The sequence below is a fragment of the Ischnura elegans genome, chromosome 4, assembly GCF_921293095.1.
Source record: "Ischnura elegans chromosome 4, ioIscEleg1.1, whole genome shotgun sequence".
Taxonomy (NCBI): Eukaryota; Metazoa; Arthropoda; class Insecta; order Odonata; family Coenagrionidae; genus Ischnura; species Ischnura elegans.
Window position 1 is genome coordinate 79,767,341 of NC_060249.1, and position 19,009 is coordinate 79,786,349.

At 35.0% G+C, this 19,009-nt stretch overlaps 1 protein-coding gene across 7 annotated transcripts in view; it reads left to right on the top strand.

Annotated features, from left to right (window-relative positions):
* LOC124157693 (ephrin type-B receptor 1-B) overlaps positions 1 to 17,593 on the top strand; it is a 714,333-nt gene extending 696,740 nt beyond the window's left edge. For 4 of the 7 annotated variants that reach the window (XM_046532636.1, XM_046532632.1, XM_046532637.1 and 1 more), the window contains 6 exons: positions 879 to 1,220; positions 2,419 to 2,639; positions 2,968 to 3,177; positions 3,450 to 3,628; positions 4,167 to 4,325; positions 13,497 to 17,593. In XM_046532636.1, coding sequence (XP_046388592.1) covers positions 879 to 1,220; positions 2,419 to 2,639; positions 2,968 to 3,177; positions 3,450 to 3,628; positions 4,167 to 4,325; positions 13,497 to 13,764 — 1,379 coding nt within the window. In that variant the 3' untranslated portion in view covers positions 13,765 to 17,593. Of the gene's footprint in view, positions 1 to 878; positions 1,221 to 2,418; positions 2,640 to 2,967; positions 3,178 to 3,449; positions 3,629 to 4,166; positions 4,326 to 6,103; positions 6,192 to 13,496 lie in introns of those variants that run through there. The other 3 variants (XM_046532635.1, XM_046532638.1, XM_046532639.1) reach the window with 2 other exon arrangements.
* The last annotated feature ends 1,416 nt before the right edge of the window (positions 17,594 to 19,009 follow it).

Sequence of the window (19,009 nt, forward strand, 5' to 3'; positions counted from 1 at the left end):
AACTTGTTGCTTCAGTATGTATGCTTTTTGCTGTATGACCTCCCCAAACTATTTGTTAAGTGTGCAAGTTTTATCTCCTTAAGTATCAACTCATCTTAAATTTCAACTGTAGGACTACTCCTTAATGTAGAGCATTTTATTTTTTTCATATGTGCGTTATTCATACCTTTTGAACCAAGATATCCTTCCATTCACATCCATCTGTGACTTCATGCTTCTATTTTTAGCAGTTTTATTGATTATTTGTAAGAAATGATAAATCAGCCTTTTGCTTTATATAATTTTTCTTTACTGATACTTCTGAGTGTTGTGGATTAAAACGGTAAAAATTATTTCAGTGTAGCTTAAGTGTACCCGATCCAAAACTAGCTATAGATGTCACTCATTTTAAAGTCTTATAAAATCTGATATATCATGTACTATAAATTTTAACGTATAGAATCTTACTACTTTATTCTTGAAGGACCCTCGTATTATGATTTTTTTGTTTCCATATTCAACAGAATCTGGAGGTTTAATCAGCTTAAATTATTACAATTTTATCTTCAATGATATTCAGAGTTAATACTAGTCTATAGAATGGTACATTTTATGAGACCATCAATTATTGGATCTATTTTCTGAATTGAGTATTTCCTGTACACTTTTTATTGAGGATCCTACATAAATCTATACCTATTGATCCAAGTATTTGGCTATTAATTTATTCTCAAGGCAGCTACCTTTGTGCTGATCTATATGTTTTAGGCAATAGCTCCATTCAAAAATAAAAATGTTATCGAACCCAATATACTTTTCAATCTGGACTTCCCCCACAAAATTTAGTAGGAGCGTCCCTTCCACCTCTTAACCTTGTCTCTCCCATCCCGACCATTCAGTGACTACCCCACTCTTCACACAAGTGTCCGGAGGTGGAGCAGCAGCCAGTGGGCCTGGTGTAAGTGCCCTGGGAGGCGTTGGTGGCGCTGGACCGGGCGTTGTTGTCGGAGGAGTGGTTGGTGCCGGCGGTCAACCTGGTGGAGGTTCAGTACCAGCCGCTCCCACATCAACCTCGTCCAGAACCTATGTCGATCCCCACACGTATGAAGATCCGAACCAAGCAGTGAGGGAATTTGCTAGAGAAATCGACGCATCCTGCATTACCATTGAGGCGATCATTGGAGGAGGAGAGTTTGGAGATGTGTGTCGAGGAAAACTTAGGTGGCATCCACCACATGGAGGTAAGAACATTGAAAGCCATCATTCAAGAAATATGGTAGTTTAATTTAATCAGCATAAATTATTACAATTTTATCTTCAATGATATTCAGAGTTATCACTAGTCTAAACAATGGTACATTTTATGAGACCATCAATTATTGGTTGATCAAATCTACAATGGCTAAATGAAGAATTGATTTCAAAACAGCTCAAGTCCACTTGACAGGAGTGTAGAATGAATTTATTTTTTGTATACTTATGGGCCTGATAGAGCTGTTGCCTCAATGTATTTCTATAAATGAATTTTATGAGTTGTAAGATATCAAATCCTTTGTGCGAGAGCCTCGGGGTTGAAACCCTCCTGAAATGTTCCAGAGATGTGGTTATAGGTGTTCCCCCTCCAAATGAACCTCCCTGAAATGTTCTACTCCTCTTTTAACCCCCTAAAATCTTTATTGGCAATAACCTTGCAAAATATCATGGGAAAAGTTGAAGTGATAACTTTGGTAACTTTGAAGATGTACAAAAATTAGTGCCTTTGTGGATGGACTTCGAAAGTTTGAAATTCATGTATTCATTTTTAAAGTATTAGATTTTTCAAACATTTTATGCCTTATAACTAACCTGTGAAACCCTGAAAAGATATGTTGTTGTGAATGTCAGCACACATGTGAAAACGAAGAAAATAGGGTACTGGGATGAGAAAGTGTAATGTTTCTTCTCATCATCTAATTTTCTCGTCTCTATTTATTTCCATAAGTTTTCAGTCAGAGACTAATATACTTATTGTTTGATACTTAATGTCTGCATAATTCTTTATAGTACATAGTTTATAAATATTATCTATATCTACGAATTGTCTTGTTTCTTGACACCCAATATTTTTCATGTAAGGATGGGGGCAGAACTTAATTCTGAATAGAATAAATTCCATAAAATACATGCATGGTCAAAAATCTGGGAAAATGAACTTCTTAATTCATTTTCTTCGGGTTAAATATATCTACTTGTGCCGTGAATAACATCTCACCTCATTATTTACAATCAGAAAAAAAGTTTCCAAATAACTATACTTAAAAAATATTTGGTTGAATGATACCAAGTTAAAATTTTCACCTTGCTCAGTGAAACTTTTCACTATCTACCGCATAAGCCCGAAAGCCTTCTTATTGGTGTGATGCTAATGACTATTTTCGTGTTCTTTTTTCTTTACACTAGGAGATGATGACAGCAATATCACTACAACAGATGCTGCCATAAAAACTTTGAAACCAGGGAGTTCAGAGAAGGCAAGAATAGATTTCTTAACAGAAGCCAGCATCATGGGCCAGTTTGAGCACCCTAATGTGATATTCCTCCAGGGTGTGGTCACAAAGTCAAATCCAGTTATGATTATCACTGAATATATGGAAAATGGTTCCTTAGATACCTTCCTCAGGGTGAGTAAATATGTTACATAACCATTTCTGTCAAAGACTATGGTGCATATGAATCTTAAAAATAGGTCAGAATAGTGTACCAATCTAACTTCACTCGAACAACTTTGAGTTGTAGATACAGTGTGGACTTAACAGTGACAGCTGCTTCATAAATTTCATCTGTCTTGCTATGAAAGTGACTTTAATGTTGTGCATTTAGTTTTTATTTTCAAAAATTCTTTAGCTTCAATAAACAAAGTACATGTTTTCAGCCAGTATGTCACCTATACATCTTAATATCAGACTTAGCTGAATGTATGTAAAATTCCAATGGTGTTTTTATTTTTAGGCAAACGATGGAAAGTTCCAAGTCCTACAGTTGGTGGGTATGCTCCGGGGTATTGGTTCGGGAATGCAGTACCTTTCTGAAATGAACTATGTGCATCGAGACCTAGCTGCACGCAATGTTCTGGTCAACGCTCGTCTTGTTTGCAAAATTGCTGACTTTGGTCTGTCAAGAGAAATAGAAAGCACAACAGAAGGAGCATATACCACTAGGGTAAGTATAAGTTTGTGTTCAACATGATTTCATTCCATTTCTAATGAATGCCTTCTCATAATTCAGAATTGGTGGAGTTCTATCATAGACATGTATTTCATCCTTTTTATGGTGTGGAGTTTTAATGCTTGTGGAAATCCACTGAAAAATGTTTTCATTGTTGTGTAATTATTTTAGTTGTGCACATTTCTTTAATTATCAACTCCATCATTATTACACTTAACATTTGTTCCCGATCCATAAACGAATAGCATATTTCTCCTACTTTTCAGGGAGGCAAGATTCCTGTCCGGTGGACAGCTCCAGAAGCAATAGCTTTTCGAAAGTTCACCTCAGCATCAGATGTGTGGAGTATGGGAATAGTTTGTTGGGAGGTTATGTCATATGGGGAGAGACCATACTGGAATTGGTCTAATCAAGATGTGATTAAGTCAATTGAAAAGGGCTACAGGTATGAATATTTTTAGTTTTTACATGCCTAACTAATTTTACAAGTAGCTATGTGTAGTAGATTATGTATTTTAATAGTACATATGTCAGTTGCGTGTTATCATATTTCTTGTAGCCTTAAATTTTTTCATGGTGTGGTTTTAGGAGATATTTTTTCTGCTGCGGGCTTTTCATGTGTTAAATGTGTTTTCTGAGAATTGAAAGTGATTTAGGATATCCACCGCCTAAATTTAATTTCTAGGTCAATTAATGAGGGCAATTAAATTACTATAGTGATTTATTACTAATCTTTGAGAAAAATATTTTCTTAATTTATTTGGATTTATATTAATATTGATCGGTTTTTTGAAAGTTATTTTTTATGAATGAAGATATTATAAATCAAGTCATTAGTTTGCTGCACATCATTAAAAACAATAGTTCAAATGCTTTCAATTTCTTTGATAGAATTGACTGCCCAGTCATGCATGCATTAATGTACCAAAGTCTCAATTATTTCCTAAGCTGTACTGGATACCAATGAACTATTTTCTATCCAGGCTTCCTGCTCCAATGGACTGTCCAGAGGCTATCTATCAACTTATGTTGGATTGCTGGCAGAAAGAAAGAACACACCGACCAACGTTTGCATCTATTGTTAAAACATTGGACAAACTTATTAGGTGTCCGGACACACTTCGTAAAATTGCACAAAATAGGTAAGAAATTCTCTTTTTGTATTAAAACTTTGAGGTATTTTGAGAATTGGCCTCTGCAATATGTGTATGTCTGAGGCACATTTGATATTGCTGTCTATAATTGGTATATTGTATATTTTTGTGAGATATTTAACCTCTGTACATGGTAAGGTATGGTTTCTGGGTTTCGGCAAGGCAAGTAATAATGAGAATTCTCTTTCATTGATAGCACATTTCGTGACTTTGTTACACCTTGTACTGAATAAGATTTTCCTCAGTTATGGGTAGCTAATGTAGATGATGCTCCATCAGTATCTCTATAGAATCCTAAAGTAATGTATTTAAGGACAGCATTACTAGTTATTTTTTTGTTTACATTCCATAAACACATCAATTAGCTTCTTATCCAAAATCATGTAGTGTTGTTTCTATAGAGTAAAAATTGGAAACTGATTGAAAATCATATGCAAAGCGGATCTCTGGTGGAGAGTTGTGAGAAATATCAATCAATACTGCTATTATTCATTATTATAACGTTTGATAATTCATAAAGCTAGCTGTTCACTTACTTTATTCATGACATTAACGAATGATTTTTCATCAACTTTTTCATAAATGGCTCGGTAAGTATGTCAGTGCAGTGTTAAGGATTATATTGTTGAATGGCTACATATTAAAAAGAACAAAGCTAATTCCACAAGGCAACTTATTATTATTTTCTTGGTGGTGGCTTTTTGCTTCTTAAAATGACAGCATTTTGTGGCATTTAATTATTTGGAATGAATAGCCTACATCTTTCCATTGGCACAGAGTCAGTTGCTGCTTTTCCAGTAATAACCCAGTTTTTTACTCAATAATCATGTTTTCAAATGGGGCCAGGTGCTTTGCAACTGAACTAATTAATTTTATGTTTGCAACCAAAAATTAGTAATGCATGATGTTATGTTTCATTCTTAAGAAATAGCTCCATACCGTATTTTCTGGCTTAAGTGGCTCATGGTAAAATGGAACATACTCCTTGGACGAAATTTATATTTTTTGCAGTTCTTCTGTGCAAATTTTGCACAAATATGGGTGTACAGCATTGGTTTGGGACATTAATTTTATTTTAGCTATTGCTGTGCCTCAGGTTCAATGCATTTTATTTAAAAGAAAATATTTTTAGTTTGCTCTAGCTTTATTCTTTCTAATTTTATGTTACTGATATATCAATTATAAATATCACATTAATTCAAATTGCAATGCTTTGCAATTCTGTTGACCCTTGCACCAAAACCAAAATTTTACAGCATTATGTTTGTTGCTCAATTTGGGTGAAAAATTTTTTTAACCTAATTTACGTGTGAAAAAGAGTATTTTTCCAATGATACAGAAAATACGGTAACAATGTGTTGTCCTTAAAGTAAAATTTTGGACACCTTTTCTCAAGACAAAGAGTATTTAGCAGTGAAGTCAAAATAAATTTTAGGGTATGCTTGATTATTTCTCATAATTTTGTTTTGGAAAACATAAATTTTTTTGCATCCCCAACAAGTGCATACTTTCTTGCTTGGGTCTGAATTAATGGAACCATTATCATGTACATATGCTCATTTAACTCAGGCCCTAATAAATCTGATCATTTTCTCTCCTCCCTTTTCTCTTTCTCCTTCTCTTTTTCTATCTCTTCCCACTATTTCTCCCATTATCTCCCATTCTCTCCTTTTGACCATGTTTTCCTTCAACAATCATCATCCTTGAATGCCTTCAATCCCTTCTTCACGCCCTACCCCGTCCTGCTTTTCTGTTTCTGCCCACAGGCGACCACCTCCTCAAAATCCATATTACACCCCTACAGTTGTGGTTCAACCGCAGTGGGTCGCGTTTAACCAACTTGGATGAGTGTAGGGTGAGAGGCAAAAATGATAAATAATGGAGAAGGAAGAAATGAAAAAGTCATTATGAAAAAACCTTTTAACTTAAAAAAAAAATATTCATTACATATCAGTCAGGGAAGATAAGGACTATACAAGAGGAATTTGCAATGAACACTTGGATGGTGGTAGTTGAGGAGAAGGTTATGGGTGGCTCTAGCTTGCGTTGTGTGTCTATTCTGTTGTGCAAGTGTTGCTGGGATTTTCATGCGAAACTGAACAGTAAAGCGAGGGATGCTGTAAGGTAGAGTATCAAGTGCTGCTTATATTTTTGTTTTATTGGCTTTATTTTTATGATTTTGTGTGCATCACATCACTCATGTGAACTATAATATTATCGTTTTCAATTTACATACTAATACTTTCTCTTTTGTCGCAATAATTTTTCCTTCTTGCATGATTTCTTCTACAAAGTGATGAGGCAGGTTAATTTGTTATTGGGGTCATATTTAATGTTCTCATTTTTATTTATGTCTTTAACTGAAATACTATCCGTGTAATAATCTATTACATAGCAATGATTCCATTGAAATTTAAATATTTATTTATTTTAATTTTGAAAAGTACCACAAAGTTGGTAAAATGATTTGAAATGGTAAGATGATCATACAATATTGGGCATATCATTCTATTAATATGGCTTCTCCAGTCTACCTTTTGAGTCTATAATTAAAGAGAAGACAACACATCATTTCATTAAGTCATATATCATGATCATATTAATTTCTCTAGTGATAACTCAGAGTTTCCTAAGTAATGTAGGTAAAATTTTATTCAATGCTCTATAATGCATTTATTCTTTCTGTGCTCTTTAAGCTTGTAACTTTATATCATTTATCAGGCTGCTTCTTAATTAAATATTTTTGATGTAGGTGCTTTGTATTTAATGATTGATTCAATTGCATGGCTTTTTATGATCATTAACTTGTGGTTCATTCTTGTTAGCAAGGCATGACATTGCTAGACATCCCATTAGTTAATTTCCTTTAGCATTATTTTGTAAGAGATTCCCACTTTTAAATCTTGTTCATTTACTTTGAAGCAAAAAATCTTATCACTGTTATCAGAAGAACTTTGCTTTTCATGCTGTTCATTTATTTTGACTAAGCTCTAATTTTTTTTGTCATTTACTGGGCTGTGTTTAAGGTTCTGTTTCTATTAAATTTGTATGCTCAGTTGATTGTCTTGTAGATGCTAAATCAGATGAGTTTTGATAATTTTCCAAACATAAGTTGAGTTTAAGTGTCTTTCTATTCTCCAAGAAAACCTTTAAGGAACTTAATTCTAATGGTTCTCACAGATATATCAGATATATATTGCAGTTACATAATTTCATCAAATGTTCAAGTGAAGATCTCTTTTAAATTTTATGATATATTGAGGTCTACTATTTTCTAAGGCGACTTGAATCTCATGTGTCAGTTACCTTTAAAATATCAGTTTACTCCTTTGAAAGGCAATCATTACATCCTCATTTTGTATATGTGCGATTTAAGAAACAATTGTCTAGGAAAATTGGAAAAGTTTTTTGTACATGTCAAATTTTCTAGTGTCTAAACTGTGACAAATTTAGATGTCATAGCTTGTATTTAGCTTCCGAATAATTTGATCCAATCCATAAATCTGTTTAAAATTAATGGTTTCGAGCCATTAAAGATTATTCCACGGCTTTAAAATTAAGGATAACCATTTGATTTGATGTGCAGTCATGTTACGATGGGAAACAATCAGATGACAGTCATAAGTGAATGGAAAAATCAAATATCTTAGATATAGCTTTTTGCCAAATTACATGTTGCCAAAATGGTAATTACAAGTAAATTTCTAAAAATCAAACCATGTAATCACTAATGACAATAATTAATTTCTGCAATTGTACATTGAATGTGTCATTTTAATGTTCTTTATTCAAATTACTCTTATTTATTTTATTCTGTGATGTACAGAAACTGACGGAGCTATTTTCAAATAGCACTAGGGAAAATTAGATTATTTCCAGATAGTTCGGGCATCATAATTGCTTTTCATAGTTGATGTAGCTTCTGTTCTAATATCTTTTTTGAGCCCATAATGTGCAAGCCATTAGATGTTTTCGAGGTTCATATTTAATTAAATCCTTAAGACTTTAATTCTGCTAAATGTTGACAAATCAATTCTTTAGAAAATCGGTAAAATACGATCATGCCATATGACAGGGAAATATGACGTTTAAGTGATATAAACTTCTATCCATTAGGACGGCTGCATGACACTTAGGCAATTTTGATGCATGTGCAGCAATTTATGCATTTATGAGGATAATTGCCATGTTGATACTTTGCAGATTTGTTTTTTTCTTTCAATGGGTAGTATCACAGAAATAACTCACTGATATCAAATTGAATGTGTCAGTTAATTAATTATTTATATTTGGAACAATCTCATAGTTATATTGTATCCATTCACTGCTTTTAAGTTTATTATGAAGCAATAAAGTTTATTTGCCATCTCAGCACAACTTATTTTAGAGTAGATTAAAATTTTCGTATTGGAAAGATGAAACTTTTCCCATTCAAAAGAAGTCAAGTGAAAGTTAAGATGTATTATTTTGAAATTGTAGTTTATAACATATTTTTGCTTCCTTATTAATCTTGCTTGCATGGTATGATCTTTATGATTAAATTGATGTTTCACTCACAACAACTCCATGTAGTTCATTCCTCACATTTTAGTTAGCTTCAAATAAGTGGATAGCCATGCATTGAAGAATGTGTAATTTAAAAGCCATTCCAGACACCATTCTCCTCACCTTCATCATTTAGCTGAAAATATTGTAAATACATATTGCAGTCTCACTTTGCTCCTAAAAGCAAAGTACCGGAAAGCATTACCAAATGTGTCAACAAAGTAGCTGTTTCTTTCCTATTGGAGTGCTCCCTTACCTCAGTTGTTGTACCTCTCCAATGCATATGCATGGGAGATTTGTTTTTTGATACTTCTGTGAGAATTGTACTTGATGTTAAAAACAAAATTGAATCTTTCCCCCGTTTCTCCTTTCCTATATGCTTATGTTGACCCTGCTGTTGCTTGTACCCCTGCAACCTTCCAAATATCTATTTATTTACACCTGAGCTGAGCTTAGTGATGAATGTGTAAATACTTAAATGTGATTGATCCCTTAAACCTGTTACTAAGAATTTTCCATCTATGTTGTGACTAACAAATGGGCAATTAACCTAGGTGAAGTGCTGTATTTTTTAAGGACCTGATAACTGTCTTCTTATCCACTCTAACCACTGGGAATAAATAGTTTAGTTTGACTAGCTGAAATACCTTCATCACCACCTCATTTCCTAATTTTTATTGGTTGTTTAGGTGGTGAAAGGTGTTTATTTTTACCTGTGAATATTATGTGTGCTTTGAAGCAATTTTCCAGCTTAATTACTATTCTTAGTGATAAGTATTTGTGGGAAATCTTTATCTCTGTTCATGTTATAAGAGCTGACAGTTTGGTTGTAAAATATTTTTGATCGTGCCATGTGTATCCTTATCATGCGTAAGAGGTGTTTGAACACTTTTGTCGATAGTTTTTCCTCAAACAATAGGTTCTGATATTTAAAATGATTGCCCAAAAATTGCTTATAAGATTTCTTGTTACTCTTTTTATCGTGTAATTCTTCAGCTGGTATTAGCTGAAACCATTTGTGTAACTCTTGTTTAGAGTAGGGTAGGGTTAAACTTGCTTGGAATCCAGTCTTAAGCTTTTTTTACTTAACCAGCAGAATACTTTTTGAACTCTGGTTCCAGTGGAGGTTCCTTCTGGAGGTGTTTTTTTTTGCTTTGGTGTTGTAAAACTTGCTTTTCCCCATATGAAAGGTCTGATGCTTCCTCAGCACATGTAAATTGTGTGAACACTTCCTCCGTCACTGTCTGGTATAGAGTATCTACATATTTCTCAGAGCACTGTCTTGTCATCGTTCTTGTCCTCAGAGTTTCTGAGGATGTGAATATAGAGGGTAGGAAGAGGTTGTGTTATGGGACTCAAAATATTGAGAGGAATACTCTTACCTGATCAAACACCAAAGACAAGTTCTTAAATTTCCCCTCTTTATGAGTTTCATTCTGTCATGCCGTGCAAAACCGTGCCGTGCTATTATAGTAAGCCTGATGATGTTTCTCTCAGCGTTTCAAGGCAAGGGGAAAACTAGGTGGACACAGAGGCGCCGACTTATAAAAAATATTGGGGGGGCCCATACCGCGGGTCTTGCCTCGGGAAATTTTCTAAATTTTAGATGAAAAATAGTGAGTTTTAAAGTTTTTTAAAAGCCTTTTCGAGGGGTCATATGATCAATATTAGAACCCCGAAAACTCGACTCTCTATAACTCGACACTTCGGGAAACTCTACAAGCCTGACACATTTTTTATGTCATTCTTCCATTCTTATAAAATTAGTCATTCTTCCATTTAAATCAACCGGGAGGCAGCTTACATCCCTCTTGGCCCGCCAGTTTGTACTCGAAGGTTCACGCACCGGGAAAAGTTCAAAGTGTGTCACAGCCCCGAAACACTATCACGATTCACACCACTTTTTTCAGTTAACCTGTTTAATACCGTAATAATTATTTGTTTTATATCATCACTGAATTTATTTTAAAAGGTAACTATCGTCAAACAAGGAAAATAAAAAATACCAACATATTTTTGTGATTTTACAAAGCATAACATAACTTAATTAATTTCTTGAATTATTGGGGGGGCTCCGCCCCCCCAAACGAATTATTGAGGGGGCTCGAGCCCCCTCAGGCCCCATGGAGTCGGCGCCTATGGGTGGACATATTAAAAATACAGAGCCATGAGAAAAACATAGACAAACCCATACGAGAGATGCTATTAAAAAAATAATAACCGTGAAGTGGGAGAAAATTGAATGAGATTGATTGAATGAAAGCACAAGTAAAAGAAAAAATAAATCCTCCTGCAAAATAGAGGAAATCTGCCAAAAAGCTTTATATTTCACTCGCAATTATATTTCTCTGCATTCTGTGGTGAAACAGCTTGTTGTGGTTGCAGGTTAATCACTTTAACTTTAATCGTCCTTGTGGTCCCAAAAGGGAGCACCTAATGTTTTCATTTTTGGCCTTGAGGTCCCCGAGACACACTTTGTTTAAAATCGGCTTATAATGAGTTTCGTCACTTCAGAGTTACCTGAAGAGCTGCTTATATTTTAAACCTACGCAATAGGGTAGTTTCCTTCATCAAAGAAAACAAAAGGCATTGATTGCGATTCGTTACCCACCATTAGTGTATTCATAATATACAAATTATTTTGTTTTAGAAATACCGGTTTAGACGAATGGCAATGGTCAATTTTAACCGCATTTCAAAAAGGCCAGATTGGTGCCCATGCGATGCCACTCCACGTGACGTCACAGGGACCTAGTTTCTATATGAGTAGATAGGAGTTTTACATGAGATTACCGATGCATGTATGAGGTACAGAGCTCAGAGAAACATGTTTTAATAATCACCTGTTAAAACTGCCGAAGGTCAGAAAGTTTCCTTTGTTTGATAGGGTATTAATAATCCTTATTTAAACCAAGCGCTACGTGCTAGCTGGGTACTCTGCTACCTGTTCGCAACCTGCATCATATCAGCACTCAAAGCCTCGCCCCAAGGTCACCTCACACTGCGGCAGCAGAAACCAGAATGACGTCACACAGCGTTTTCCCAGCATTCATACTTAGCCGTCGCGTTTTCACGCGCTTGAAAATTTTCACTCTTCATTTAATCGAAAAATATAGATATCCTCATTAAAAAATATAAAACCATGAAATATGTACTCCAGGAGTAATAATCTTTTGATTTTGTCGATAAAAAAATAATAGGAAACTACCCTATTTAAATGCCCAGCCATGCAGTGATACATCTGAGATTTAAAGCTGTCCTTAAAAGGTTAAAATGACTGACAATTTTCAAATCAGACAGATCATTCACACTGTGTTGAGATGGTAGTAACATTTATAACTGTTGATGACTGGTGGGTCATTAATGAGTGCCCTGGGCGCATAGTCATATGGACAAATAGCAGCCGCCATTTGTTCCACAACACAGCTGAAACCAGCAGACTTTGCCTAGGTAAACATTGCACCACCCCCATCCCAGAGTAAGCAGTTTGCGTCCTTAAACAGAAGTAACACCCAGTGAGAGATTTTCATCAATCTCCCATTTAATATGCTCACAAAAGGTCATGATTGGCCTCAAATTGGCAATATCGCACTGTTAGCAAATATATTATGCAATTAGGTTCTTTAAGCATATTATTTTGAGGAAATATTGGTACTTATGTTATAAATCTTGCCGTATGATTTTCTCACTTTCTGTTCTGATTGAAATATTCACCAGTTTCCCCTTTTTTATGATGCTTATGTTGGAAAAGACTGGGAAAAATCATGATGTTAGTGATGGTATTACTTTTCTGAATCATGTGGGAATACCCATGGGTTATATGTTAGTAAAATTTAGAAACTGTGCATTAGAAATTGGAGGAAATCATTGGTTTTTTAGATTAGTAAATTATCTACATTTTTCAAGTAAATTAATTACTTAAAATATTGGCATAGCCATGAGTTTATTGAGCCTGAGGGCCATAGTCAATGAGTTATGGCATTACTCTTGACAACTATTTGTTTAAGGATCAGAATTTTAAAATTCAAATGAAGTAAAATTCCAAATGCATTATAAAACTTATGCTGAGATTATGAAAGACAGTTTTATGTTCAGTGATACATGGAGTCCATTTTTACATAAATTACTTCAACTTTTGTTATCTTTCCGCGCCTAGCCTTGGCCAGAATCACATCCCATTTTAAAGTTGTATTTGGAGTATTTAGAAGTACTTTTCAAATCATTCCCACGTTACATTTGTGCTTACATGTTAGTAGCATTTATGACCAATTGGTGACTGAGGAGTTAACATCGAGTACCCCAGGTACATAGTCATATGGGCAAATAGCAGTCTCCATTTGAAATTGTAATGTTATAAACCAATATTTTTCAAGAATTTTAATGTCTAGAATCTAGTTTGGTACCACTGTGTATGGTTTCAGCAATTACAATAGACTTGTGCTGTATGTGCTTTGCTATCTCTGGTAATCTTTTGCATTGAACTGAAGCCACTGAGATAAAAGGTTTTATTTTCATATAAATTCCTTATATTATGTAGCGTCTAAGTAAGTTACGCATTGTTTTAGGTAACTCTTACATTTCCTATGCAATTAATGAAAAAATTATTTTCTTCAGAGCTGCAAATCCGTTGGCACCAGATGCTCCAGACATGACACAGTTTGCGTCAGTGAGTGATTGGCTTGGATCCCTCAAGATGGGAAGATATGCTGAGGGTTTTGAGCGAGGAGGTATCACAACAATGGATGCAGTAGTTCAGCTAACGGTGAAAGAACTCACAGCCCTTGGCGTCACCCTAGTCGGCCACCAGAAAAAGATAATGAATAGTGTTCAAGCCATGAGAGCACAAATATCTGCCAATTTATCTGAAGGCTTCCTTGTCTGAAATGAACTTAGTGTACAGTAAATGTGAGAATAACAGAAGCAGCAAAGTGAACCCAGGACTAAAAGTGAATTTTGAACATATCTATTCATCTTGGTTCTCAGTGTGGAAGTTAACATGGCATTGTTGGGGCGCTTTGCCAGAACATATTGCTCCTTTTGAGTGCTGCCCCAAGTGAGGATTGCCTCGAAAAGACAAAAGTAACAAGGGTGATTTAAATGAAATTCGTCCGTGACAAATTTTTAGTGAATTCAGCAGTGATGTGAATGTTTGAAAATGTGTCCCTCTCAACAAAGTGAAAAACCTTAGTATGTTTGGGTTGAACTCTCAAGAGATAATGCCAATCACTGATGTGTGTGGGGGTTTTTAGCAGAGAATGGTGAGGACAACTATGTGGCCTAGTGCATTTGAGAATGATTCTTTTTATTTCATCTGCAGTTTATTAGGCATTCCAGGAGAGTAAGAAGTGGTCTCTGTTTGCATTTTCTCATTACCCAATTATTACTCAAACGTTTCTCCATTCCATATTATACGTTGACTCGCATTTATTTCAAGCACAAGAGATGTCATTGGAGTCCAGTTCAAGTCAATCCACGTACATTCAAGAACATCACTTGATGAGTGATAATTACAGAAATACATAGCTGATTCTGGTTACTGGTGTTTTGCCTCTAGCCTACAAGTTCTCAGTAGGCTATCTATTATTGGCACATTCCTTTTTGCATTAATCTGCGACCGAATGACCGCCAGTAGCATTGACAAGCTTGCATTCTAGAATTTCTTCCTTGTTCTGGAAATAATCTTTCAGCTATCATGCCCTCCATTCTCATACTATTATTTTCTTTACTGAAGCCATTGTCCTTATCTTTGGCGACGATTTGATTTGCACATATGTGTAACTCTTTCATTGTTTTATATTCATAACCTCACTGAGTTAAATGTATACTTGAGGAGGTAGTGAAACTTATTAGTTTCACATGATTATTTTCTACTGCCTGAGCAAAAAGAAATAGGACTCGTCTTATGCTGATCAACTGAACATGTTCATAATCGCGTAAAGTTCTGAAAAGTTATGAAGTTAAAAAGGAGGTTATGCATATCCTATAATGAGAATCATCTTGAAACTCTCCGAAACTTGCCATATTTATTTCTTTTTCCTCCTCATAAAGGAAAGAGGCACAATGATGTGGTTGGCATGTGGGCATTGATGAAAGAATGAAAGAAACTTTAGATGGGGAACACATAGTGCCAAATAGCTCTTTCCTCAACTTCTGTCCTTGCGAAGATAATAATAAGAAGTATTGCGACATATCAGTGTGTTTTCATCATATGTACTCACCTCTTTCTCTATTTCTTGGATTTTTTTTAACATACAAATGACTCAACCAATGAGGGAGCAGTTTCATTGTGTATGTGTTGCTGAAAGGATGAATTTTTCAAAGGTAGGGATAGCTAATTGTCAGTGTATTTTTTTGAACTAAAGGCAGGAAAGTGCATTGTTCTTGAACGGCTTCAGAGTTGAGAGGATATAGAGAAGTTTTGATACTGGCTTAGCAAACCCCTCTTGGTATCTCTTGTAATATGGTTCCTCATGAAGATGATGAATGAAGGGGTGGACATTTATGAGTGTGGTTATCTAGGCTGTGTGGGATCAGTCCTAACTGAGTAAAATCTGGGCTATGCATCAGTAAAACATCCAGGATGTGGATGTTGAAAGTGAATTACTTTGTGACATTGACATTAAGGGGAATGTAAAGAGTGAAGAACAATTATTGTCCAAAACACCATGTTTAAATGAAAAACATATATTTATTTATTCTCTTTTCTATTGATCATAAGTGGTCGTGAGAGTAGTTGATGTTTTCTGTCTACTCTGTGTTTCAAACCGAATACATATATTTAGGAATGCTATTTGTTTTATGTCCAGAAGAGAAACTATTTGGATTGCTTAAATGTTGATTGCTTTGGACTTATTGCGATAATTTTTTTCAATGATTTAGTCTCAACTGTAATAAATGCGTTTTCCCTGGGAATTTTATGTCAAATAGTTTCTGTTTCAGTGCATAAGTTTTATTGAACATTCTAAACCAATATTTTTCAAGAATATTAATGCCTAGAATCTAGTTTTGTACCACTGTGTATGGTTTCAGCAATTACATGTTCCTTGGTGGTCAAAGTTAGGTCATGCATTTCTAGAAGTCCTGGACTTAAATTTGCTACTGCCACACAAATACAAGAGGGTTTCTTTAGTTTTTTAAAATGAGGGTTTTATTACATTTTTGCATTCTTCATTACCAGTGCTGCCATTGGGTGTGTTCTATTTTTTAACAATTATATACATCGCAGTATGATATCATTTTATTTGACAACTGCTGGCAATGCATTATGTCTCGTCAAAGCAATAAGATTCAGGGGGTCAGTGGAAAAGAACATGAGAAAATGCTTGACTAAAATTCCTGCAAGGTAAGAGAGACCTATTGGGAATAACATATTACCCCATTGAGAAAAGGCAACTGTGATTATTTTTGGAGGGGAGTTCAGAGACTGTAAGTATTGATACAATACTTAGCGAAAATGCAAGTGAAAATTTTTAATTTTTGCACCAACTATTAGCTCTTACTTTAGGAAAAGAGTGTGTATCTTAATTTAAGATGGTTGTTGTGTACAAAGATGTAAAATATTTGTAAAAAATGCCATTCAGTTTCCATGTGATTTATATATTTTGTAATTTTTGTTCTTAATTTTAGCGTGATAGCTGACATTATCTGTGTCAAGAAATATGCATTTTAAGGTCTCCCCATGAATATCATTTGAGTGAAGCAAATAGAAAATTCCCCTGAAAGGGGTTCTTTGTAATACTTAAAAAGATGATCCCTAAAAAGCCCTTTGGTATTTATATGTCACCCATTTCCAGTACCTTTGAAATCAGCTAATCCATCAACCTCACTCTATCTACCCCATGATTTTTGTACGTCCATTTTTCAGAGTATAAATATTTAGAGAGGAATAAGTTTGTATACTTTTAAAAATCCTTTTTTGTGGAAGGAACTAGTTTGAATGGGATTCTATATGGGTCATCAGGGTTAATACTTTCTGATGCGAGACACTGGCCACATACGTTGAACATTATTGACTTTTTGTGAAGTCCCAGGCCTCTCGCAGAACAGTTAATTGAAAAAACTTTTTTCCTTCTTAGTTACCTCTTAGAAAGTAATTAATTAACAAATTGTCTCCATCTGTGTAAAAAAAATCAATGCCTCTGAAGTGTATCAATGATGTGAGAACTAATTGGTCCTCCTGAATAACCCTGTAAAAGACTTCATCTCCTATACACCCAATTGATCTAATTCCTCAGCGATGTATTTTTCATTGCCTATCATAGGTATGGTTTTTTTTCTCTCAACTTGAGAGATACAGCAGAAGGCAAAGAAAAATGGCGGTCTTTTTGCTTGTTTGTGCCATCCAAAATGCCACACTCCTATCTTGGAATATCTTAATGAAATATGGGATATTTCCTGATTCTCTGGGAAGTTTTCCGTTGTGTGTTTTGTGACCATAGTTTTTTTTTATTGTGGCATAGTGCAGCAATTTGAAATTGATTGCAAAAATGATTTTTAAAAAAAGTAAAAATGTTTTCCTCTCCTTTGGGATATTTTTCCAAAGTATAAAAAAAGTGTGAGTGAACTTCTTTGTACAATATTTGAGAAAAGTCATGGAGAAAGAAATATAGCAAGAGAGAAAGCTTGATGAAGGGTATTGACTGTGTAAATGAGTGTGTGTACAGACACATTTATGTGTTAAATGAAAAATAAAGCAATTAATACATGGTAAATGCTGAATTTTACTGACACATGCAAGTTAAATTTGATACATACATTATTGCAATACCTCAGTCCTTGACAGTATCAAGTGAATCTAGATGCCATCATGGAATTCGAAAGTTGACAACTGGCTGGTTCCTAAGTTGAGTATATTTTAAAAGCATCCATAAATATCTGATTTATGTGTACAACCCAGGGTGAGTGAACCAGTAAAGAAATAATTAGAGAATGACTCAAACTATACTTTGTATTGATTGGAATTTTGTGTTAACCTTAACTGTTGGCAATTCTCTGCATTGCTTATAGTTTTGACTGTTGCTTGTAACATAGGTACTCATTTTTTTTAGAGTGATTAATCAACAAATTGTCTCCATCTATGTAAAAATCAATGTATATAAGTGCCTTATCTTATTGGTTGAGGAAATAGCAGACCATGTAGTAGCCTTTGTTATCCCTGACAAATTGGTTAGTTAAATAGCTGGTTTCGAATAAAATGTCGTGAAGCGAGAAAAGAAAGTCATACGTAGAAATCCTAAATCGGTGAAAGCATTAATAAGTACTTCCACTATGGTTAAGGGCACAAATGCTAACTTTAGCTTTAAAATCGCCCGTTCAAATTGTTTATGCAGCCCAAGAGAAAAAGGCAATGCAATGTGCATATTTGTTTCATTTCTATCAAAACACAAATTTCCAGATTTTGTCTAAGTGTCCCCTCCCCCCCTCCCCTCTATAAGCAAAAATCACGAAAATGTTAAAGTAAATTCAGGACTGGATTGAAACAAAAGTTTTCTACAGATTTTCTTTTAACCCACAAAAAGTATATGACGTATAACTAAAATATAAATAAGTTTTGATCCTGGGTACGCCCTTGGCGAGACCCCCTCATTCCTTTAATTCCTCATGTCACCCCTCTTCTGAGGACGCATGGTAAGTCAGTGCCCTGTAGACCTAATGTTCAAGGTGTCGACACCAGCCAATGGAAGAGCATTGGAAAGAAGAGTGAGAAGTCGTCCACAAACAGCCACAGCAAAAGTCGGGCAACTTACAGGGATACCTCCTATTTCTCGCCGTGGAGATAAAAGCCTCAAAAATAGCAGATTTATACCCCTGGGATGTCAAATATGCTCTGAAACAGGTATTTTCGAAGTCGGCTACCAGTGTCGTATGTTGTGTCAGGAGGTATCTCCTTAATGGTACCATTAGAATTTGTTTACGTTTTTCCTCAACTTCTGCTGCTTTCGTGATTGTTGACTGTCCATTGAACGGCTGACTAGTCGTAATGCACCCCCTCCGCTTATCCTCTTTTTGCTGAGCACCAAGGCATGCAATGGCAAACAGACCATTGGGAAGAAGGAAGAGTAGTCGTCCGCCAACATCAGAAGCTCAAGTCGAGTTGGGCAACTTATGGGGACACCTCCTTATATGTT